Source organism: Schistocerca cancellata, chromosome 2 (genome assembly GCF_023864275.1).
Source record: "Schistocerca cancellata isolate TAMUIC-IGC-003103 chromosome 2, iqSchCanc2.1, whole genome shotgun sequence".
Classification (NCBI taxonomy): Eukaryota; Metazoa; Arthropoda; class Insecta; order Orthoptera; family Acrididae; genus Schistocerca; species Schistocerca cancellata.
The window spans coordinates 866,342,735-866,360,801 of NC_064627.1; the positions used below are offsets into that span (position 1 = coordinate 866,342,735).

Sequence of the window (18,067 nt, forward strand, 5' to 3'; positions counted from 1 at the left end):
CAATTTTGGAATTTATGGTTTAAAAATAAAGTGGTAGCCCATAATACCACCTCCACCTTCGCACTGTAAGCTAGCAGTGCGCTAATCAGAGTTATTACGGATTTCACACGTTATAAATACAGTATTCTTTGGTGTCTCTTTCATTATTTGTTTGTCTGTAATTGAAGGTTTCTAATTGTAAGTGAACGAATTGATTATGCATAGCAATAGATGGATATAATATTGACGAGTACTTTGACATGATGTTATTGAAAATTGCACTTCAGTGTTCAAAAGGTGAAATTACTACATAGGTCCTACCTAATGATATAACAATTAGACAAGCTGAATCAGCTTTAGTGTCATGTGAAAGATAAACTACATTAGTTCTTGGAATCATCTGAATAATGAGCTGTTACGTTTCATAGTCGACCATACCCTGTCACATCTCTGACAGACGGCCTGTCGCAGATCCGTTCGTGGGTCAAGAGTCTGTATGCGCATAACCAGAGTTGGTCGTGCAGGAAGCAGTTAGAAACCAGTAAACCACCGATTCTTCAAAGAATCGAAATCGCATGTATAAAACGGATTCAAACGTTTGATTACTTTACAAATGAGTTAATGTGTTAAATATTTGACTTTAAGCATGTAAGCGATGAAGAAGTGTAGGAAAGGTTGGAAATTATGTTTAAAGTTTGTTGGAAGTCGACAAAGTGCTCACATTATGAAACACTGGGTAAATGTAGCCTGAGTAATTTACTCTTCATTTTAAGCAAAGGCTAGTTTTTCACGCAACTCAAAGTTTATAACGTTATATCTCCTGAAGTGCATGTTGTGAATGATATAATTTTTCACGTACATACAGTGAAATATGTACCGGGTGATCAAAAAGTCAGTATAAATTTGAAAACTTATAAAGCACGGAATAATGTAGATAGAGAGGTAAAAATTGACCCACATGCTTGGAATGACATGGGGTTTTATTAGATGCAGGATGCAGGATGGCGCTCCACCCTATATTGCTAGACGCGTGAAATATCCCTTGCGCGCGTCGTTTGGTGATGGTCGTGTGCTAATAATTACTATTCTGATCAGATGAAGCGCCATCCGTCAGACATTTTTTGAACTTTTGTACTTTTTTTTTTTTTTTGGTTCTAATAAAACCCCATGTTATTCCAAGCGACAATTTGTACCTCTCTATCTACATTATTCCGTGATTTATTCAGTTTTCAAATTTATACTGACTTTTTGATCACCCAGTAGATACTGACCACAAAGTGTGTTGCGAATAGAGTTACTATTAAAAAAACAGTTGTTGTTGTTATGGGCTTCAGTCCTGAGACTGGTTTGATGCAGCTCTCCATGCTACTCTATCCTGTGCAAGCTTCTTCATCTCCCAGTACCTACTGCAACCTACATCCTTCTGAATCTGCTTAGTGTATTCATCTCTTGGTCTCCCCCTACGATTTTTACCCTCCACGCTGCCCTCCAATACTAAATTGGTGATCCCTTGATGCCTCAGAACATGTCCTACCAACCGATCCCTTCTTCTGGTCAAGTTGTGCCACAAACTTCTCTTCTCCCCAGTCCTATTCAATACTTCCTCATTAGTTATGTGATCTACCCATCTAATCTTCAGCATTCTTCTGTAGCACCACATTTCGAAAGCTTCTATTCTCTTCTTGTCCAAACTATTTACCGTCTATGTTTCACTTCCATACATGGCCACACTCCATACAAATACTTTCAGAAATGACTTCCTGACACTTAAATCTATACTCGATGTTAACAAATTTCTCGTCTACAGAAACGCTTTCCTTGCCATTGCCAGTCTACATTTTAGATCCTCTCTACTTCGACCATCATCAGTTATTTTGCTCCCCAAATAGCAAAACTCCTTTACTACTTTAAGTGTCTCATTTCCTAATCTAATACCCTCAGCATCACCCGACTTAATTCGACTACATTCCATTATCCTCGTTTTGCTTTTGTTGATGTTCATCTTATATCCTCCCTTCAAGACACCATCCATTCCATTCAACTGCTCTACCAAGTCCTTTGCTGTATCTGACAGAATTACAATGTCATCGGCGAACCTCAACGTTTTTATTTCTTCTCCATGGATTTTAATACCTACTCCGAATTTTTCTTTTGTTTCCTTTACTGCTTGCTCAATATACAGATTGAATAACATCGGGGAGAGGCTACAACCCTGTCTCACTCCCTTCCCAACCGCTGCTTCCCTCTCTTGCCCCTCGACTCTTATAACTGCCATCTGGTTTCTGTACAAATTGTAAATAGCCTTTCGCTCCCTGTGTTTTACCCCTGCCACCTTTAGAAATTGAAAGAGAGTATTCCAGTCAACATTGTCAAAAGCTTTCTCTAAGTCTACAAATGCTAGAAACGTAGGTTTGCCTTTCCTTGATCTTTCTTCTACCTTTAGAATTTGAAAGAGAGTATCCCAGTCAACATTGTCAAAAGCTTTCTCTAAGTCTACAAATGCTAGAAACGTAGGTTTGCCTTTCCTTAATCTTTCTTCTAAGATAAGTCGTAAGGTCAGTATTGCCTCACGTGTTCCAACATTTCTACGGAATCCAAACTGATCTTCCCCGAGGTCGGCTTCTACCAGTTTTTCCATTCGTCTGTAAAGAATTCGTGTTAGTATTTTGCAGCTGTGGCTTATTAAACTGATTGTTCGGTAATTTTCACATCTATCAACACCTGCTTTCTTTGGGATTGGAATTATTATATTCTTCTTGAAGTCTGAGGGTATTTCGCCTGTTTCATACATCTTGCTCACCAGATGGTGGAGTTTTGTCAGGACTGGCTCTCCCAAGGCCGTCAGTAGTTCCAATGGAATGTTGTCTACTCCGGGGGCCTTGTTTCGACTCAGGTCTTTCAGTGCTCTGTCAAACTCTTCACGCAGTATCGTATCTCCCATTTCATCTTCATCTACATCCTCTTCCGTTTCCACAATATTGTCCGCAAGAATATTGCCCTTGTATAGACTCTCTATATACTCCTTCCACCTTTCTGCTTTCCCTTCTTTGCTTAGAACTGGGTTTCCATCTGAGCTCTTGATGTTCATACAAGTGGTTCTCTTATCTCCAAAGGTCTCTTTAATTTTCCTGTAGGCAGTATCTATCTTACCCCTAGTGAGATAAGCCTCTACATCCTTACATTTGTCCTCTAGCCATCCCTGCTTAGCCATTTTGCACTTCCTGTCGATCTCATTTTTGAGACGTTTGTATTCTTTTTTGCCTGCTTCACTTACTGCATTTTTATATTTTCTCCTTTCATCAATTAAATTCAATATTTCTTCTGTTTTCCAAGGATTTCTACTAGCCCTCGTCTTTTTACCTACTTGATCCTCTGCTGCCTTCACTACTTCATCCCTCAAAGCTACCCATTCTTCTTCTACTGTATTTCTTTCCCCCATTCCTGTCAATTGTTCCCTTATGCTCTCCCTGAAACTCTGTACAACCTCTGGTTCTTTCAGTTTATCCAGGTCCCATCTTCTTAAATTCCCACCTTTTCGCAGTTTCTTCAGTTTTAATCTACAGGTCATAACCAACAGATTGTGGTCAGAGTCCACATCTGCCCCTGGAAATGTCTTACAATTTAAAACCTGGTTCCTAAATCTCTGTCTTACCATTATATAATCTATCTGATACCTTTTAGTATCTCCAGGGTTCTTCCATGTATACAACCTTCTATCATGATTCTTAAACCAAGTGTTAGCTATGATTAAGTTGTGCTCTGTGCAAAATTCTACCAGGCGGCTTCCTCTTTCATTTCTTAGCCCCAATCCATATTCACCTACTACGTTTCCTTCTCTCCCTTTTCCTACACTCGAATTCCAGTCACCCATGACTATTAAATTTTCGTCTCCCTTCACTATCTGAATAATTTCTTTTATTTCATCATACATTTCTTCAATTTCTTCATCATCTGCAGAGCTAGTTGGCATATAAACTTGTACTACTGTAGTAGGTGTGGGCTTCGTATCTATCTTGGCCACAATAATGCGTTCACTATGCTGTTTGTAGTAGCTTACCCGCGCTCCTATTTTCCTATTCATTATTAAACCTACTCCTGCATTACCCCTATTTGACTTTGTGTTTATAACCCTGTAGTCACCTGACCAGAAGTCTTGTTCCTCCTGCCACCGAACTTCACTAATTCCCACTATATCTAACTTTAACCTATCCATTTCCCTTTTTAAATTTTCTAACCTACCTGCCCGATTAAGGGATCTGACATTCCACGCTCCGATCCGTAGAACGCCAGTTTTCTTTCTCCTGATAACGACATCCTCTCGAGTAGTCCCTGCCCGGAGATCCGAATGGGGGACTATTTTACCTCCGGAATATTTTACCCAAGAGGACGCCATCATCATTTAATCATACAGTAAAGCTGCATGCCCTCGGGAAAAATTACGGCCGTAGTTTCCCCTTGCTTTCAGCCGTTCGCAGTACCAGCACAGCAAGGCCGTTTTGGTTATTGTTACAAGGCCAGATCAGTCAATCATCCAGACTGTTGCCCTTGCAACTACTGAAAAGGCTGCTGCCCCTCTTCAGGAACCACACGTTTGTCTGGCCTCTCAACAGATACCCCTCCGTTGTGGTTGTACCTACGGTACGGCTATCTGTATCGCTGAGGCACGCAAGCCTCCCCACCAACGGCAAGGTCCAAGGTTCATGGGTAAAGAAGTAATAAATCGAAAACGTCATGCCTCATGCGGCAGTTTTACTGCATGAACAGTGAACATGTTATAAGCGATAAGCTTTTTTAGTTTCATCATGTCGTAGGAGGCGCTTGAGAAAAATAATTTGGGAAAGGATTGGAACTGTGTGTGAAGTCGTTAAGTACTTTTATTCTCAAGCAGTTGACGAAAATAATGTGGATAATTTGAGCGCCGTGGTCTTCGCTGCCTCGAAACACATTGATGGCTGTAACGAAGAATGTCTGAAGGGACTTTGTGACAAAGAGGAGCTCAATATCCTTCTGAGGGAAGGAAAGAAATTACGCAAGTAGTTTTATTTAATCGAAGGAAGGATTCACTCAGTCGGAACGTGTTACGGGTGGGCATTCACGGTACCTGTTGCGCGGAGGGAACATGTAGAGCGAATAGTCGTCGCGCTCTTTCAGGCAGCCGCGGGGCTCGAAGAACATGAAGATTTTCTTGATGGCCTCCGGCGGTGTGGGCGTTGCGCCTTCGGCGGAGCCCGAGCTGAGCGAGCCGTGGGGCGACGTCCGACTGCCACCCCCGCCGCCGTTTCCGCCCCCGCTTCCGCCCCCGGCTCCGCCGCTGTCGTCCGGCAGGGCCGCAGCTCCCACGCGAGGCAGTGGCGAGCTCTCAGCCATCCCTGCAACACGAATGTTGATCGTATCTCTGTACATTGTAAACCTTTTCAGAACCTCTGTCTACAATTTTGTACATTAATGTTTGATGTGTATTAGCTGCAACAGAAATATTTTTCCTCAATGGAAACCTCATGTACACATTTGTGAATGTTCAACACCATGCATAAGTGCTGCCACCTGTTGAGCACAACAATAAAAAATCAACAAGTGAGTGTAGGACTATACAGCAGTTTGTGGCCACCAGAAGACACAGAAGTGGTTGGTTAGTTATATTCCACTGTATAATTGAAAACTATACGTGTTACTTTGCATGTTAATTATTGAATGATAAGTTTATTTACGAAAACAGTGAATATTTCAAAACTGATTACTTTAGTCCACAAAAAGAAGCCAAGAATAGAAAGCATATTTGGAAAACTGGTATATGTATGTGGATAAATCTTGCATCTAAAATCATTAAAAAATCATCTAAGACCATTAGAGCACAAAGAAAAATTTTCCTTCCTCCACAAAAATTCAGGTCTGAAAGGGTCAAGCAGTATTGGCTGAAACGGGGGGAAAACAATGTAGGATGGACAGTATCGCAAAAGTGGCAGGGCCGCCCTCTTCTTCTTCCTGCCTTCATTACTTCGCAAAATCAAGATCTAAGTATGTTTTACCAAACCAATTCACCAAGTCACTGAATGTTTCGTTTTAATTGTTTACACCTTTAACACAACAGGATTATTCAAACTTCCGCGTTTGCACGTTGCACTTCATAATGATAAGGCAATGGCTGGCTTTAAGAACCTATTGGTCAGTCTACCTTTTTTTTCGTTCAGTCGGTGTTTTCACTCGAATGAGACAGTCGAATGAAACAACCGGCAATGTGAGCTATATGAATTTCACTCAGTCTCCGGGTTTGAGTGACTAGAGTTGCATACTTTTCAGCCTTTTCGGTTATGTATGAACTATGATTAGAAACTTCCTGGCATATGTTTCATATCAGCGCACACTCCGCTGCAGAGTGAAAATCTCATTCTGGGAACTATGATTAGGGTTGTCAACTTTTTTTGGAGAAAAATAATGTATCTTATTTCAAGTGGAGGCGAATAAAAAGTATATTTTAAAAAATGAATTATTTCCAAAATTTGTGTGTTTATTTAAATGCGAATTTTTCATACTTCTGGCATTAAATGTGGATTTTTAGTTGGTTTTAAAACATTAATTATTGAGATAAATTAAAGATCTTTATTTAAATAGGTTATCAATTACTTTAAATTTAAAATTATTGAGGCTTTGTATCCCTCTTCCCGCTGGTTTGTACTCTCTGCCGATAATTCTGTTTTGGTAAATGCTGAAATGGCGTGAAAAGAAAACATATTTTTTAAAAATTGTTTGTCGACTTAATCGATTGCTTTTTAAGCATGTACTGTACCTTATCAGAAGAATTTTATTTTTTATGTTTGAGGGGAATATTTATCATCAATCGTTAATTTTGTTTGAATTTCTTTAATTAATACTATCTCACAATATTCTGGGTTCTTCACTATTCTTTTTTTAGGTTTCCGTGTACTTTACGATCTACGTGGAACCTATTAAATAAGTAATAGGTTTCTGGAACCTGTTTCCAGGGTGGGACTTGTAATGGTACTTGAATTACGCAACCATTGCGGCACCTCACCTCAACCTCTCGATACCAGCAATATTCTACTGTGTTTCTGTAAAGTAGTTAACATATTTCTGAGACAACATTCAGATTTGATTTCATTAATGTAGAGGTACTTTGATACATCGATATGTTTATGTTGCAATGATATTATTCTTATGTGTATTCTTTCTTTTGTCACTATGATCTTTGTCGTACTTGTAACTCTGAGTTTTGGGAGCGTACGCGGTGATTAAAGAATCAAGTCTTGGTCGTCATGTTGCAAAGACGCAAATTGTAGTCAGTTTATAAAATGTGAACTTTAACAGTGAGGAAGATATTTTCAAGTATGTTTTATAATGTGATGTTTTGTGTGTTACGTGATACTGCAACCTAAGTAATAAAAAAGAAGTGTAACTTAAATTCGGAGTGCTGATTACTTTTTTACATCACCATTGTGCTAACTTTCAAAGGTTTAATCTTCAAGAATGGTTTGTGAAACACATCTATAAAGCTTTTGAATATCGCAGAATAACACCTAGGCCTCTTTGCATCCGAGCTTGGAATCATCACTACCCAGATTTTTCGACGATTGAGCCATGAGTTCACAACGAGACCAGCGTGGGAAACACGAAAAGACGAGTGCCTAGTTTATCCATTATTTCATGAAATGACTTTATTAACTGTGCTTTAATGACATCTGCCACATAATATAATTTTGTTGTTGCCCGAAAATGCAATATTTAGCAGCGTGAGCAACGCTACAAATCATAATTTTTGTCCTTTGTTTTGGTAGGGTTGTTAGAGACATGAACTGGAACGGAATTCCGCTGAATTGTATAATGAAAAATAAGCCGGCCGGTGACGTACCCCTGGCGACGAGGGCGTTGACGCACTTGGGCTGCGGCAGCTCGTCGTCGGCCCTGCAGGAGACGAGCGACGCCTGCGGGGACAGCGGCCTGTGGCACGACGCCGCACCAGCTGCCGACGCCGCCGCCGCCGCCGACGTCGCCGACCCAGGCGACGACACCAGCGAGCCGTGCCTCGACACTCCAGCCGGCGTCGACACCTGTGGTCCGGTGCGAGCACACGATTTTCATTATTCACTGACATGGTCAGGGTGCAGACAAGCGATCTCTGAAAATGTTAAGCTTTACAGAATCCTTACACGTTATAAAAATGGATGTACGTGTATACTGAGGTCACGAAACTCATTGGATACTACTCAGTATACAGGGTGAGTCACCTAACGTTGCCGCTGGATATATTTCGTAAACCACATCAAATACTGACGAACCGATTCCACAGACCGAACGTGAGGAGAGGGGCTAGTGTAATTGTTTAATACAAACCATACAAAAATGCACGGAAGTATGTTTTTTAACACAAACCTACGTTTTTTTAAATGGAAACACGTTAGTTTTGTTAGCACATCTGAACATATAAAAAATACGTAATCAGTGCCGTTTGTTGCATTGTAAAATGTTAATTACATCCGGAGATATTGTAACCTAAAGTTGACGCTTGAAACCTCCGACGTTCAGTTGCGTGTTGTAACAAACACGGGCCACGGCCGGCGAGCAGCATCTGCAGGGACATGTTTACGGTGACGACCGTGTTTACGAGCGTGGCTGTAGTGTAGTGTTGTGGTTTGGTCTAGCTGTCGCAGTGTCCGCATGTAGCGCTTGCTGCTATTGTTATTCTGCATACGTCTCCGCACGCAGACCAACTGTAGTACGCCGTGTTACCAGACGTCTGTGATAGTGTAGTGTTGTAGGAACTGTGACCATGGTGTATTCGAACTCTGAAAAGGCGGAGATGATACTCATCTATGGCGAGTGTCGACGAAATGCAGCAGAAGCCTGCAGGGTGTATGCAGAACGGTACCCGGACAGAGAGCATCCAACGTGCCGCACATTGCAAAACATCTACCGCCAACTGTATGCAACAGGTATGGTCGTAGCACGCAAACGGGTCCGTAACAGGCTCGTCACAGGAGAAGCGGGTACAGTTGGTGTGTTAGCTGCTGTTGGCATGAACCCACACATGAGTACACGGCACATTGCGAGAGCCGGTGGACTGAGTCAAAGTAGTGTCATGCGCATACTGCATCGTCACCGCTTTCACCCGTTTCATGTGTCGCCACATCAGCAATTACATGGCGATGACTTTAATCATCGAGTGCAATTCTATCAATGGGCATTAACAGAGAATGCGTTGCAGTTCTGCCTGTTTACCGATGAAGCGGGTTTCACAAACCACGGGGCAGTGAATCTACGGAAAATGCATTACTGGTCCGTGGACAATCCTCGCTGGCTCAGACAGGTAGAGCGACAGCGACCTTGGACTGTAAATGTATGGTGCGGAATCATTGGCGACCATCTCATTGGTCCTCACTTCATTGCAGGAGCCCAAACAGCTGCAACATACATCGCGTTTCTACAGAATGATCTGCCAACGTTGCTCGAAAATGTCCCACTGGAAACGCGTCGACGTATGTGGTATCAGCATGATGGTGCACCTGCACATTCCGCAATTAACACTAGGCTGACCCTTGACAGGATGTTCGACGGGCGTTTCATAGGACGTGGAGGACGCATAAATTGGCCAGCCCGTTCTCCTGATTTTACACCTCTGGACTTCTTTCTGTGGGCTACGTTAATGGAGAATGTGTACCGTGATATGCCTACAACCCCAGAGGATATGAAACAACGTATTGTGGCAGCCTGCGGCGACATTACACCAGATGTATTGCGGCGTGTACGACATTCATTACGCCAGAGATTGCAATTGTGTGCAGCAATAGATGGCCACCACATTGAACATCTATTGGCCTGACATGTCGGGACACACTCTATTCCACTCCGTAATTGGAAACGGAAACCACGTGTGTACGTGTACCTCGCCCCTCATGGTAATGTACATGTGCGTCAGTGAAAAAGACCAATAAAAAGGTGTTAGCATGTGGACGTAATGTGCTGTTCCAGTCTCTTCTGTACCTAAGGTCCATCACCGTACCCATTGCATCCCTACGTAATTCGGTGCTCTCCGATACACACGATCGAACAGCGGAGGAGTGGTACTCAAGCGTCAACTTTAGGTTACAGTATCTCCGGATGTAATTAAAATTTTACAATGCAACAAACGGCACTGATTACGTATTTGTTTATATGTTCAGATGTGCTAACAAAACTAACGGGGTTCCATTTTAAAAATCGTAGGTTTGTGTTTAAAAACATACTTCCGTGCATTTTTGTATGGTTTGTATTAACCACTTACACTAGCCCCTCTCCTCACGTTCGGTCTGTGGAACCGATTCGTCAGCATTTGATGTGGTTTACGAAATACACTCCTGGAAATTGAAATAAGAACACCGTGAATTCATTGTCCCAGGAAGGGGAAACTTTATTGACACATTCCTGGGGTCAGATACATCACATGATCACACTGACAGAACCACAGGCACATAGACACAGGCAACAGAGCATGCACAATGTCGGCACTAGTACAGTGTATATCCACCTTTCGCAGCAGTGCAGGCTGCTACTCTCCCATGGAGACGATCGTAGAGATGCTGGATGTAGTCCTGTGGAACGGCTTGCCATGCCATTTCCACCTGGCGCCTCAGTTGGACCAGCGTTCGTGCTGGACGTGCAGACCGCGTGAGACGACGCTTCATCCAGTCCCAAACATGCTCAATGGGGGACAGATCCGGAGATCTTGCTGGCCAGGGTAGTTGACTTACACCTTCTAGAGCACGTTGGGTGGCACGGGATACATGCGGACGTGCATTGTCCTGTTGGAACAGCAAGTTCCCTTGCCGGTCTAGGAATGGTAGAACGATGGGTTCGATGACGGTTTGGATGTACCGTGCACTATTCAGTGTCCCCTCGACGATCACCAGTGGTGTACGGCCAGTGTAGGAGATCGCTCCCCACACCATGATGCCGGTTGTTGGCCCTGTGTGCCTCGGTCGTATGCAGTCCTGATTGTGGCGCTCACCTGCACGGCGCCAAACACGCATACGACCATCATTGGCACCAAGGCAGAAGCGACTCTCATCGCTGAAGACGACACGTCTCCATTCGTCCCTCCATTCACGCCTGTCGCGACACCGCTGGAGGCGGGCTGCACAATGTTGGGGCGTGAGCGGAAGACGGCCTAACGGTGTGCGGGACCGTAGCCCAGCTTCATGGAGACGGTTGCGAATGGTCCTCGCCGATACCCCAGGAGCAACAGTGTCCCTAATTTGCTGGGAAGTGGCGGTGCGGTCCCCTACGGCACTGCGTAGGATCCTACGGTCTTGGCGTGCATCCGTGCGTCGCTGCGGTCCGGTCCCAGGTCGACGGGCACGTGCACCTTCCGCCGACCACTGGCGACAACATCGATGTACTGTGGAGACCTCACGCCCCACGTGTTGAGCAATTCGGCGGTACGTCCACCCGGCCTCCCGCATGCCCACTATACGCCCTCGCTCAAAGTCCGTCAACTGCACATACGGTTCACGTCCACGCTGTCGCGGCATGCTACCAGTGTTAAAGACTGCGATGGAGCTCCGTATGCCACGGCAAACTGGCTGACACTGACGGCGGCGGTGCACAAATGCTGCGCAGCTAGCGCCATTCGACGGCCAACACCGCGGTTCCTGGTGTGTCCGCTGTGCCGTGCGTGTGATCATTGCTTGTACAGCCCTCTCGCAGTGTCCGGAGCAAGTATGGTGGGTCTGACACACCGGTGTCAATGTGCTCTTTTTTCCATTTCCAGGAGTGTATATCCAGCGGTAATGTTAGGTGACTCACCCTGTAGTGTCGGACCTCCTTTTGCCCGTGGTGCAGCAACTCGACGTGGCATGGACTCAACAAGTCGTTGGAAGTCCCGTACAGAAATACTGAGCCATGCTGCCTCTATAGCCGTCCATAATTTCGAATGTGTTGTTGGTGCAAGATTTTGTGCACGAACTTACCTCTCGATTATGTCCCATAAATATTTGATGGGATTCACGACGGGCGATCTGGGTGGTATAATGCATATAGGCGTTCCCTTCACGTGTTTAAGCCAAGTGCCGGCCGGTGTGGCCGAGCGGTTCTAGGCGCTTCAGACTGGAACCGCGCGACCGCTACGGTCGCAGGTTCGAATCCTGCCTCGGGCATGGATGTGTGTGATGTCCTTAGGTTAGTTACGTTTAAGTAGTTCTACGTTCTAGTGGACTGATGACCTCAGATGGTAAGTCCAATAGCGCTCAGAGCCATTTTGTTTAAGCCAAGTATTACGCACATTTATGCGATCGGGAATGCTCAGTAGCAGCCAGGCTACGTGCACATTTAACAATTAAGCGTCAGCGGGAGCATTAGTGATGAAATCATAGAAGGGCAATGTTGTGCAACCTTAGTAGGGACAAGATCCGACTATTTGAGAGTAGGATCTTACAATCAGTGTTCCGAGACAAACTTCCGTCACAATGTCCGCAAACGTGACGTCAGATCCGCCTAGCAACAGCGATCTGAACGCCCATTGGCTGAAGCTTTGTATATATATTATTCCGTGGTTTATTAAGTTTTCAAATTTATACTGACCTTTGATCACCCGGTATATATATATATATATATATATATATATATATATATATATATATATATATATATAAACTTAATAAACCACGGAATAATGTAGATAGAAAGGTAAAAATTGACACACATGCTTGGAATGACATGGGGTTTTATTACAACAACAACAACAAAAAAAAACAAAGTTCACAAAATGTCCGACAGATGCGCGTCGTTTGGTGATGGTCGTGTGCTCAGCCGCCACTTTCGTCATGCTTGGCCTCCCAGGTCCCCAGACCTCAGTCCGTGCGATTATTGGCTTTGGGGTTCGTGAAGTCGGAAGTGTATCATGATCGACCGACATCTCTACGGATGCTGAAAGACAACATCCGACGCCAATGCCTCACCATAACTCCGGATGTGCTTTACAGCCCATTTGCTGAAGGTTTATATATATATATATATATATATATATATATATATATATATATATATATTATTCCGTGGTTTATTAAGTTTTAAATTTTATACTGACTTTTGATCACCCGGTATATATATATATATATATCGGGTGATCAAAAGTCAGTATAAATTTGAAAACTTAATAAACCCCGGAATAATGTAGATAGAGAGGTAAAAATTGACACACATGCTTGGAATGACATGACCCCATGTCATTCCAAGCCTGTGTGTGAATTTGTACCTCTCTGTCTACTTTATTCCGTAATTTATTCAGTTTTCAAATTTATACTGACTTTTTGATCACCCGGTATATTACTGGCTGAGAGAGAAAGGTGGGGTGGTCTCTCTTGTCCTTCGGGAAGAGAGGGTGAGTTAGTCGCGAGCAGCCACTCAAAACGCACGGTCGAGTAACCGGGGCGGCTCTAAAAGAACGGTCGCGAGTGAATATTTCAGACGTTAAACAAGATATAAAGTGGAGTTATTAGTTATAAGAACGCCATGTGTCGTGGGCTGAGTCTATCATTATGTAAAGTTATAAAACGGGATTAATGTGTGTAAAGGGTCGAATGTAATAGCGTAGTCCAGAGCCGCCATATTGCGAATGCTGATTCTGCAACGAGTGTGACAAAGCAATCTCTGTATTAAAAGAAGTATAGTACAAACGTTGTTGACAATTAACAACTGGCATCCCTAGACACTCCAATTGAGCAGGATCACCACCTACATGGAACATGGCGACTGAGCGCTACCACTGTGCTACGAGGGACTTATCGAAGCAGCAAGACACCAGGTTAGTGATAACGCCCAGAGAAGTACTTCCTTCTCGCTACAATGCCAATGAGGGTGTTGTAGTGGCCAAATCATTCGCTCGAATGTTCTTCAAACCAATCGTAAACAATTGTGGTCCGACAACATAGAGCAATTCCACCTTTGTTTGGTGACATTAAGTCTATGATTGGAGGAAAATGCTCTCTAAGTAATCGAACATAACCATTTCGGTCAATGATCGGTTCAGTTGGACCAGAGGCCCCAGTCCATTTCACGTAAAAGCAGCCCACACCAATATGGAGCCACCACAAGCTTGCACAGTGTCTTATTGACAACTTGGGTGCATGGCTTCGTGGGATCTGCGCCACACCTGAACCCTACCCTAGGCTCTTACCAACTGAAATCGGAACTTATGTGACCAAATCACGGTTTTTCAGTCGTCTAGGACCCAACCGATATGGTCACGAGCCCAGGAGAGGCGCTGGAGCGATGTGCTGTTAGCAAAGGCACTGGCGTCAGTCGTCTACTGCCACAGCCCATTAACGCCAAATATCCGCACCGTCCTAACGGATACTTTCGTCGTACGTCCAACATTGATTTCTGCGGTTATTTCAAACAATATTGCTTGTATCAATACCGGAGAAGGAAAGTTGCTACTCACCATATAGCGGAGATGCTGAGTCACGATAGATACAATAAAAAGATTCACACAATTAAAGCTTTCGGCCATTAAGGCCTTTGTCAGCAGTAGACACACACACACACACACACACACACACACACACACACACACGCACGCACTCACATAAACACAGTGTGTTGTCAGCTCTCTGAGACTGCACACGTGTGTGTAAGTTGCATTTATGTGAGTGTGTCTGTGTGTGTGTGCGTGCGTGTGTTTGTGTGTGTGTGTCTACTGCTGACAAGGGCCTTAATGGCCGAAAGCTTTAATTGTGTGAATCTTTTTATTGTGCCTATCGCGACTCAGCATCTCCGCTATATGGTGAGTAGCAACTTTCCTTCTCTGGTATTGTTACAGTCCATCCTGGATTTTCCATTGTTTGAGTATTGCTTGTATGTTAGCACTGACAACTCTAGGCAAACGCCGCTGCTCTCAGTCGTTAAGTGAAGGCCGAGGGCCACTGCGTTGTCCGTGATGAGTGATAATGTGTGAAATTTGGCATTCTCGGCGTGCATTTGATACTATGGATCTCGAAATATTGAATTCCCTAACGACTTCCGCAATGGAATGTCCCATGCGTCTTGCTCCAACTACCATTCCGCGCTCAAAGTGTGTTAATTCCCGTCGTGTACCTCAGTACAAATGACAGCTTTGCCAATGCACAGCCCTTTTGTACCTTGTGTAGGGGACACTACCGCCATCTGTACGTGTGCATACCGCCATTCCTTGATTTGACACTTCAGTGTATTTATATGTATGTCTGTGTGTATGTATGTTCCACATCTCCACATCTCCTCCTAAACCACTGGACCGATTTCAACCGAACTTGGTACACATATAATTTACTGTCTGGGCATTATCGCTGTTGGTTAAGAACCACCACCTATCAAAAGAGTGGGGGCAGGGAAAGCAATGTAGCTCACGACGCGAGAATACCCATACCTCAGTTGTCCAGTAGTTGTGAGTGAAAGCACTTAGAGACTTACAACAAACTTTACACATAATGTGAAACTCTTAAGAAACTTTTTCTCTCTGAGTACTCCTACAAAATGGTGCAAGGATAAAAAAGTTTATTGTGTACTACGTTTTGGTTGTTTATGCATTAAAACTACCGCAAAAAGGATGACATTTTTGTTTATTACTCCGTTGCACTATCTGCATTCGTGACACATTTTTCAGACAATGTTTGATCTTATATTGAAATTATCTTACGGTTGCTGAATAACAGCCATGTTCATAACTGTACTATTCGCGTATATCATTGAACGTACCAACAAAATTTTATCATTGTACGACATATAGATCACGACTCACATTCATGAAAAACCACAGCGTCAAACAAGACGTTTAAATTTATTACTTCGTTGCTACTTACTCTAGTCGCAACACTTATCATAGACAGTATCCATGTATGCCACATAATGTACCTACAAAATATGCTGTATTACTACACACAGTTCAAACGTCATAAGCACTGTGATGCGTGGAAAACTGCCGCATCATGCATGTCGTTTTAACTCATCACTTCGTTACTACTAACTGTATTCAACACATTTCACAGACGGAAGCCACGTATACCACTGGATGTGCCTGCAAAATTATGTCATTGCACAGTACATAGTTCACGAGATATGGTGTCATAAACATTAAGCTGTGTGAAACTGAAACTGCAGAGCGAAATTCAGATGAGACGCGGGTGAAACATGTGTACATATATGTGAAATATATCTGACATATGCGTACGCAGGCAAAGCCACGGGTAAAAAGCTCACCCTAAACCTCTGGAACGATTGCAACCAAATTTGGTGCACATATTAGTTACGATCTGGAAAGAAGTACTGTGGGAGTAAGAACCACCGGCCTCCTATTGGGGTTAGTGTGATGACGTAGAGAGAGAAAGGAGGAGGAGGAGATGGCCGGACAACGGATGGGAAGGAGGCTATGCACACAGACAGGGGGAGGGAGGATGGACAGAGAGAGGGGGCAATGGACAGAGAGAGGGGGGTAATGGACGGAGAGAGGGGAGACGTGAAATGACGGACAGAGGAAAGAGGAAGGGATGGACAGAGTCAGGGGCGGAAGAGACAGGCAGAGACAGGGGGGAGGAGGAGATGAACAGAGGGAGGGGAAGAGGAAATAGACAGGGAAAGGGGAAGAGATGGACAGAGAGTGGAGTGAGGAGCAGGAGGAGATGGAGAGAGAGGGGGTGAAGGATGAAATGGAAAGAGAGAGATACGGAAGATGGACTAACAGAAGATGCAAATGAATACATACTTGGGCATCGTCGGGTACTCAGCTAGTTTTTATATAAAATCCATTAACAATCCAGATTCCAATGTTTTAACAATCATTGATTACTAATTTCGGTTGAGCAATCAGCCATATTCAGATCTGAATTATTACGGAAAATTGCACGTGAAGGAGACAATTCGTCTTCTTTACCACAATCCTGACATGTTCGTTACATTTCATATCCCTTTGCAAATTTATCCACCAGACATTTAAACGAGACGACTGCATCAAGCAGGTCAGTACTAATACTGTATCCGAACATTACGGTTTTTCATCCCTACTTAGCGGCATTAACTTACATTTTTCTAGAATGAGGCTTTCACTCAGCAGCGGAGTGTGCGCTGATATGAAATTTCCTGACAGATTAAAACTGTGTGTCGGACCAAGACTCAAACTCGGGACCTTTGCCTTTCGTGGGTAAGTTCTCTACCAACTGAGCAAACCAAGCACCACTCACGACCCGTGCTCACAGCTTCAATTTGGAAGGTGGGAGAAGAGGTACTGGCAGAACTGAAGCTGTGAGGACGGGTCGTGAGTCGTGTATGGGTAGCTCAGTTGTTAGAGAACTTGCCCGCGAAAGGCAAAGGTCCCGAGTTCGAGTCTCGGTCCGGCACACAGTTTTAGTCTGTCAGGAAGTTACATTTTTCTACATTGGTGCTAGTTGCCCTTCATTGTACCAAAAAGAAATTTTGTCTAAGTCGTCTTGTATCCTTCTACATTCACTGAACTTCGACATGGACACACACAACACTGGGTGAATATGAACTGAGTAATTTATGCTCCATTTTAAGCAAAAGATAGTTTTTCACGCATCTCAATGTTTATGACGTCGTATCTCCTGAAATACGTGCCTCACTTTGATATAATTTTGGAGATACATTAGATGATGTATGTACTTACTGTCTACAAAGTGCGTAGCGAATCGAGTTAGCAGTTAAGAAATAACAAATTAAAACGTCATGCTTGCTAGTGAAAATGTGTAAGCGATGAACTTTTTTTTCCTTTTCTCATTTTACGGGCGATGTCAGCAAGGAAACTTCCGTAAAGGTTTCAAATTATGTATAAGGTTTGTTGGAAGCCGCTAAGTGCTCTCATTCTAAAATACTGGAGGAACGAAGTCTGTGTATTTGTGCGCCGTCAGTTACGCTGCATCTAGACAAACACACTGTAATACTTGCCTTACTGTGTTAAAATTTTAACATAAGATATACCTCTTAATTAATAGATTATGACAGCATATTAGATTTTTAAATTTAGAAGTACGAGGGCCGATAAAAAAAAGACTGAGACTGATTTTTTCCTGTTGCTTCCATGATAGTTTCCTACCTGTACCGTGAATTTTGAAAA

At 43.5% G+C, this 18,067-nt stretch overlaps 1 protein-coding gene across 1 annotated transcript in view; it reads right to left on the minus strand.

Annotated features, from left to right (window-relative positions):
* The window catches only part of LOC126159435 (voltage-dependent T-type calcium channel subunit alpha-1G-like), a 633,155-nt gene that overhangs the window by 139,674 nt on the left and 475,414 nt on the right, over positions 1-18,067 (minus strand). Inside the window, exons 22-23 of the mRNA XM_049916549.1 lie at positions 7,870-8,042; positions 5,081-5,239 (exon numbers count right to left, since the gene is read on the minus strand). Of these exons, the coding sequence (XP_049772506.1) occupies positions 5,081-5,239; positions 7,870-8,042 (332 nt within the window). The remainder of the gene's footprint in view (positions 1-5,080; positions 5,240-7,869; positions 8,043-18,067) is intronic.